Source organism: Poromitra crassiceps, assembly GCF_964638095.1.
Source record: "Poromitra crassiceps genome assembly, chromosome: 25".
Lineage (NCBI taxonomy): Eukaryota > Metazoa > Chordata > Actinopteri > Beryciformes > Melamphaidae > Poromitra > Poromitra crassiceps.
In genome coordinates, this window is record NC_139649.1 from 8771130 (window position 1) to 8778629 (window position 7500).

Consider the following 7500-nt stretch of genomic DNA (forward strand, 5'->3'; position numbering starts at 1 on the left):
CAATCAATAAAGGGAAGTGATTGTGTCACTCAGCTGAGTTTCTGTTTGGAGCCCCGCGCTCACCCTGGCCACAGGGTGGCAGCATCGCACAGTGATTCTTAACCTCTTTCATAATGAAGGGCTCCTTTATTTAGTCAACACATTAGGGACCACCACAGACCCCCATTTACTGAGCTTTTGTCTCTCAGACCCAAAGATGAACCAATATTGTTAGATACAATTGAGCTCAGAATCCCACGACTATCTGTGTTACAGGTGGAGAGATAACAGTCCTTCTTCTACCTTCTCTCTAATTGTGTTCTTATAAATTAAATAATGGTGTAAAGTTGAACAATTCATCCGTTTGCTGGAGACCCTCTGGAGCCCCGCCTCAAAGACTGGTGGTCCTCGGATCCCACGTTCATTCAATGTTTATTTGAGTAAACATACTGTACTGTATATATATATACATAGAACATTTAAACAAGAAACGATCTGATGTCATATATTATAACATTTATAGCCTAAGCTAATTTGCGATGTTTCTCCCTACATGGGTGTTTGTAAAATGACTATTAAAAGCAAATATACAATAAACGACAAAGATAGAAAACACACTTAAATGGTTATTATCAACATAGAACCGCTAGTGTACACACACACACACACACAAACAAGAGGACAAAGACATGTTGAAAACCATTATTAGGAAACAGTCTCTCACCACACCCTCGTCCCACATCTTAGTCACTCACTGACCTCTAATCTGAAGTCACATGACTTTTTTGAAATTAATAATTTCTTCTAAAGTAGGAAGAAACAGATATAATGTTCATGTGGTTCACATGCAGTCTGCGGCCGAATATCTGCTCTCCGCTGGGATTGAAACTGTTATAGTGTGTGACTTGGTAGTGTGCCAGATGTAGAGTGTGACTGAATAGAGGTATATTGATGGTAGTGTGGGGAGAATTCAATGAATGTGAAAAAAGTAGCACACAAAAATATCTTCTTTTAATGATAAAATACCGTTTTGACAGAAGTCTTCTTCAAGTGATCAAGGAGCAAACCTGCTCAGTGTGCAACATATGGGTTAGGGCAGTGGTTCTCAACTGGTCTAGCCTGACGACCCACTTTTTTCCTTAGTCATCAAGTCGCAACCCAATGCCTTAGGTCTTCATATGGTACCAGTATCTTCACTCTGGATTTAAAAATGGCCAGCATCCTCCTCACACATCCGCGACCCACTCAAAACGGACCTGCGACCCAATTTTGGGCCCCGGCCCACCAGTTGAGAAACACTGGGTTAGGGAATAGGGCACAGGTGTGCCCCATCAGAGGTGGGCGTGTCCTCAATCAAGACTGAACGCTGCTATGGAAGGAGCAAACACGCTGAACCACATGCAGTTTGAGCAACAAATTACAAGCATACATCAAAACAGCATGTTTCATCAACGACTGAGCGCAGACTGAGTACATCAAAAAACAACCAAATTAAGACCAGAAACTGTCAGGAAATGCCAATATACAAGACATATTTTCAAAGACCCACATCTGAAAATAGAGTGGAACATATAACATATTGAAGAAAATCTCATGCAGAGACCAAAAAGGGGAAGTGCAGCCTAAACTAGGGTCCTGCCAGCACACAAAATAGCCAAATAGGTACGACATAGCAAATAGGAAAGACATAGCAACTAGGCCCACTGTTAACTGATCAGAACAACCACTATTGTGTGTGTGTGTGCGTGTGCGTGTGCGTGTGTGTGTGTGTGTGTGTGTGTGTGTGTGTGTGTGTGGGGAGGGAGGGGGGGTTGGACATCCCCAGGCCCCGACTAGAGACCTATAAAGAGGAGATCGAAAGAGAGACATATGTCTCAGAATAGGTTTAGAATGTAAAATATTAGGACGAAGAGTAAATATTAAGGGAAATATTATAAGGGAAAACGTAGAACGTAAAAAAAACAACGATAGAAAAAAATATTTATGTAGAGAGAAAAACATTTCTGTTATAAAAACAAGACAGTGAAAAAGAGTTAAGTACTGAGATAGAGGGGAGAGACGCTAAATCAATGAAACATCGGTGAAAGAATCTGCCCACTTCATAAACCCAATGACTTGCCTACTACACACACTCATCTTGAAAGTACATAGCTGGTGAATGCTGCTGCCTGTCATGGTGCTGACAGTATAGCCTCATGTTTTCTACGTAGTAGAAGTACCGTATCATTCTGTAAACTCTGAATAGACCCTTCTCACGGGGGCCATTTTGTGTCGAAAAGGCAGGGTAAACACAGGTGCAAGCAAAACACTAATGAGGGTTTCAAACTTCCATGATTGGAATGTGGAAACCCTCATTAGTGTTGTGCTTGCACCTGTGTTTACCCTGCCTTTTTGACACAAAATGGCCCCCGTGAAAAGGGCCCATTGGGCATCTATGAAGGATCCCCTTGGATTATGGCACAATGGATAGTGACATCCTATTCTGTGTAATACTAGCCATCATTTCCAGAATGTGGCACCAACTCTGACAAAATGATTGCTGGTAAAACTCACTTTTCAGTAGGCTATTACTTAAGTTATTAGTCATATCTGGCACAAAGTAGCATCATTGGAATAGTCATCAGTCAGTTTGAAAGAGTGAGCAATGATCACCAGGTAACATTTCATATCATATCAACATATCAAATGGATATCTAGGGTTTTTGAACGAAACACTTCAAATGTAGTATTATTACATAGGCTACTGAACGTCCATGAATACATGAAAGCAAAAGGCAACCAGACCGATTCGCCGATTTTTCACGGCAGCCATTTTGTGTCTCAAAAGCAGGAAATAACACAGGAGCAACCAAAACATTAACGAGGGCCCCGGCGGCACTGCAACACCTAAATGGATTGGAAGTTGGAAACCCTCGTGAATGTTTTGCTTGCAACTGTGTTACTCCCTGCCTTTTAGACACAAAATGGCTGCTGTGAAAAAAGGTCAATAGTGCATGTCTCCGGTGGTTAAACTTCAAAATACATATTTCATTTGTCATATCTTATCATTATTTCCTTCATAAAAACATTCCATTTCAGGTCCATCACATTACCGAATTTACTGGCTACCAAATCTTAATTTGTGCTACAATACAACTTTCTGCATGCATGGCACTCAACACTTGTGTTTTTACCATAGGAGCATGGAATTTGACCGCGATCCTGTTATCGCGCCCCTCCCTCGTCCTGCCAGATAATCGCTTCAGAGCTTTGATGTCAGCCTCTCGCACATCTCAAAGTCCTTGGCGGCGAGGGCAGTGTCTCGGGCTAGAGGGGCGGGGAGAGCCAGGGAGCAGTCGCTGTCGAAATACTTCCCGGTGATCCCCTCGGTTTCCTCGGCTACCGCGCAGTAGATGGTGCTCACCGCCCCCTCCTCTGCCGACTGACGGGGAGACAAGGACGATGGAGAGGAGAAGAGAGGAGAGGTGAGTTGAGAGTACAGGCAAAGAAAGGAACACTCATATCTCCACACGGTCCAAATCAAACCCCCAGACTGAATCCCTCAACAACTGGTTGTAACGATTGGTCCCAGACAGTGTGTGCAAAATACCCGGTGGCAAACGGGGGGTCCCCTCTATAGTGGTCCAGTGTTATGCTGAAGTCAGACGCAATATATAGCTACACGTTTTCATGGATGCAAGCCAAGGCAATCAACTAAGTTATACAGATTTGTGTGCGTCCTGGTGGCCCCTTCGTGGCGGCCGGCGCGGGTTCGAATCAGACCTGAGGTCCTTTGCCACATGTCATCTCCTCTCTCTCCCCACCTTTCCTGTCTGCCTACTGCCCTATCTAAATAAAGGCAGAAATCCCCCCCCCCCCCCCCCCCCCCATTTTTTTATACAGATTTGCATACACACCAGCAAGGCTAATGTTAACAATAAGGCCACTCACACACAACTACACACAGAAGAACAGACAACAACCCCAGGCACGTGCACAGATAGACCCCAGGAGGTGCTCAAGCACCTGCCCATTAGGCATCACCCATCACAAGATGTCTAATACTTCCTTGTCATGGTAGAGCTTCTTTATTATTGAGCTTTGATTATTCTTGATTATTACTTGCCAGCTCTTTTCTCCTGGTGTAATGATGCCTTTCTGCAGATCAATGTCTCGAAAACAAAAGAAATCTGCATTGATTATAGACGTTCTCCTCCTACACCTCAGAACAGTGTTTTTAATGGTCAGAATGTGGATCTTGTCACCAGTTATAAATACCTCGGCACGATAATTGATGACAAGCTGAAATTCGACCTTAACTCTGACATGTTGTGTAAAAAAGGTCAGCAACGTCTACACTGCCTGAGGAAACTTGCAAAGTTCCAAATCGACAAGACTCTGATGAAACTGTTTTATAGTGCCTACATCGAGTCAGTCATTTCCTTCTCCATTGCCTGTTGGTATGGTAACCTGTGCATCAAGGATAAGAATTCCCTCAGCAAAATCGTGAAGGTGGCCTCTAAAGTAGCCGGCATCCATCTGGACAGCCTCGACCATGTCTTTAATAGACAAGTACTTAAGAAGGCTTTGTCCATCCGTTCAGATGCAGCCCACCCTCTAAGCTCGGAGTACAGGCTCCTTCCTTCTGGCCGTCGACTGTGTGCCCCACGGGCCACAAAAAATAGGCACAAGTTTTCTTTCGTCCCTGTCTCTATTCGAGCATTGAACGCTGCTGAGGGAAGGTAAAGATGTTTTAGTGTTTTATTATGTTTTTATTGTTTTATTGTTTTTATTGTTTTTTATTACTGATTTATCTTTCCATTACTTTGTGCACTTTACTGGCCATTTGTGCACTTTACTTTTTGCTACCTCATTTACCGGTCGCTGCGTGTCTGCACTTTATTGATCGCTGTGCACTTTAATGCTACCTTGCACATTATCGGTCATTGGGTGTCACAATCAAGGTCCTTGATGTTTTACTTGGATTTTTATTTATTCTTAACTACATGCATGTAACTTGTTAACATGCCACTTGTGTTGTTCTTGTCTGTGTTGTTATTTGTATGCCTATCTGCTGCAACCCAATTTGCCCTTTGGGACACTAATAAACTTGAACTTGAACTTGAACTTGAACTTTTCTTAGTGACCTGCCCACCTTCTGCTATAGATGGCAGGTTAGAGAGGTATGCAGATCCAGATGTTATCAAGGTGTTATGACTGACTTACTGGATTGTGAAACATTGCTGTCAAGCAGGGGACTTCCCTGATGGGACAACCCAGACAGGAGCCTCCCTGCATAGCTCTCAAGATGCCAAGTTAGATGTGCCTTTGTGTTGGTAGCTGCAGAAATTTGGCTGTAGATGTACAGTAGTCGAGGCAGGTTTTCACGATTAGTTCCTCCTCTCTGGTAATCACTCGTCAACGATGAGTGATTACCGGAGAGGAGGAGGAGTCATCGTCAACCAATCATCTGCTGCAGTGTTGGAACGACAGTGTTGGAGTGACTCCATGGCACGACACATTGCTGCCCACATCCCTGCCATAACACCATAATAACATCTTGTTGCAGACATACTCTGCATACCAACCATAGACTGTAAATATAGATACCAACAGAGGCTCCTCTGACATGCCATCAGGGCAGAACTGGGCACAATTTATTGTTTGCTGTTTTCAATACTTTAAGACACATAATCAGTGAGGCAGTCAGATGGAGGATGACGGCAGACATGCTTCAGTCAGCTTTACAGAATTTGATTCACCCTCCTGTTGACTCTTGTTAATGAATTAATCTATTGAGATGGATGCAGGTAAAAGCCATTATCCCTTATTCATGTCCCTGATTAAATCTATACCACTCATAAAGGAGGAGATGTAGCCTATATAAAGAGAAGCAGGTAGGATTTGAGATGTGTAGCCTACTGTGTGAAAGGGACTGGAACTCAAAATCACAGATGTCTCTTGACACTGTGGCATGCCACTGAAAGGCACCACACTCTTGCTACATGTGTGAACAAATTCTGCCTATAAACAGTTTTAACTTGACAACAATAACAACCGTCACAACCCACCTGTCCTGAATATCCGGTTTACTTCCTGTATACATAGCTGAGTGCAGGCTGATATTCGACTCATATTAAATGTTAACGTTAGGCCGTGTCTCCGACAGACACATTAACAAGGTAGCCTATTTCGGTCTTTATGTCTTGTAGTAGTTAGTAGTAGTAGTTGTTGTTGTTGTTGTTGTTGATAGTTGCCATAACAACCACCCCTGTCGGAAAGACGTGCACACGCTGGGTAGGAAGCGTTGTTGTCCCGGAGGCGATTTTTTTTTTCCGGATGATGGCGAAGGCTATGCGAAGGCATAACGCGCCCCTCTCTGCCTCTAATGACACCTAGTTGTTGCATCCAAATTGTTGCATAAAATCCACGTTTCTGTCAAAAACCGAAAAGCATTTATCTGGAGCACCGCTTCTTCTCTGATCTGAAGCAACCCAGAACAACGACTTCCGGGTTGCTTGAGGTGCTCCAGATAAATGCTTTTCGGTTTTTGAAAGACAGAAAAGTGGATTTTATGCAACAACTAGGTGTCATTAAAAGAAGAGGATGTTTTGCATTGGATAGCGTCTTCATTTTACGTGAAGACTCAGGTAGGAGCCGGCTTTTAGACCTAGACGTGAAAATGGCACAGTGTAAAATGGGAAATGCGTGACGTTCGCCGGGCGCTAATGTGCTCAGTATGAGCGAGAAGCGCCCGGCTAGCGGGGTAAGGTCAGACAGACATACAGCAGTTACGCTTGCTAGCCGGCATGAAAGACGCCAGTGTGTTTATGTTTTTAATATAGTCATATCTATGGTTTATAACGCTGCCACTAATCAGAGGCAGAGAGGGCCAGGGGTGGGTTATGCCTTCGCCATCATCCGAAAAAAATATCGCTTCCGGTAAGCTAGCTAGCTAGCTAATGTTAGCTGCTGGTTGGTTGGCTAACTAGCGAATGTTAGCCGTTAGCGAACGTTAACTGGACAAACACAGACATGCAGAGCTCCAAAAACAGAGCAATTCGTGATTTTGTTACTGTAGTTTCTGCAGAGTAACGTCCATGTACCTTTATGGATTGCACAGGGTTGGTATTGCAAAGGGATCTGACGGATAGTGCAGTAACAGTCAGCAGCTATGATAGCACGAGGAAGTCGGGGGGAGGAAGTCCATATATGGTCCATCCGGTCATGGGGCACAGGACATTACGTCATCACAGGATAACTGTGATTGGCTGGCTCAAATCTGTTCAAATCTGAGCCAGCCAATCGCGTTGTCCTGCGCTGTTTGGGACTGTGTATAAAAGGCGACCGCTGACCGGGGTGGGTGGGGGGAACCAGAGGAGAGGGGGAGAGAAGAGGAGGGGAGAGGGGGAGAGGGGAGGAGAGCAGAGGGGGAGAGGAGAGGAGAGGGGGAGGGGAGAGGGGGAGGATGGGAGGGGAGGAGAGGGGGAGAGGAGAGGAGGGGAGAGAAGAGGGGGGGGGAGAGGAGAGCAGAGGGGGAGG

The 7500-nt window shown here is 44.5% G+C and overlaps 1 protein-coding gene across 1 annotated transcript in view; it reads right to left on the reverse strand.

Annotated features, from left to right (window-relative positions):
* Nucleotides 1-2334: 2334 nt before the first annotated feature.
* LOC310798591 (retinol dehydrogenase 12) overlaps nt 2335-7500 on the reverse strand; it is a 15140-nt gene continuing 9974 nt past the window's right edge. Inside the window, exon 6 of the mRNA XM_083661131.1 lies at nt 2335-3400. Coding sequence (XP_083517257.1) covers nt 3221-3400 — 180 coding nt within the window. The 3' untranslated portion in view covers nt 2335-3220. The remainder of the gene's footprint in view (nt 3401-7500) is intronic.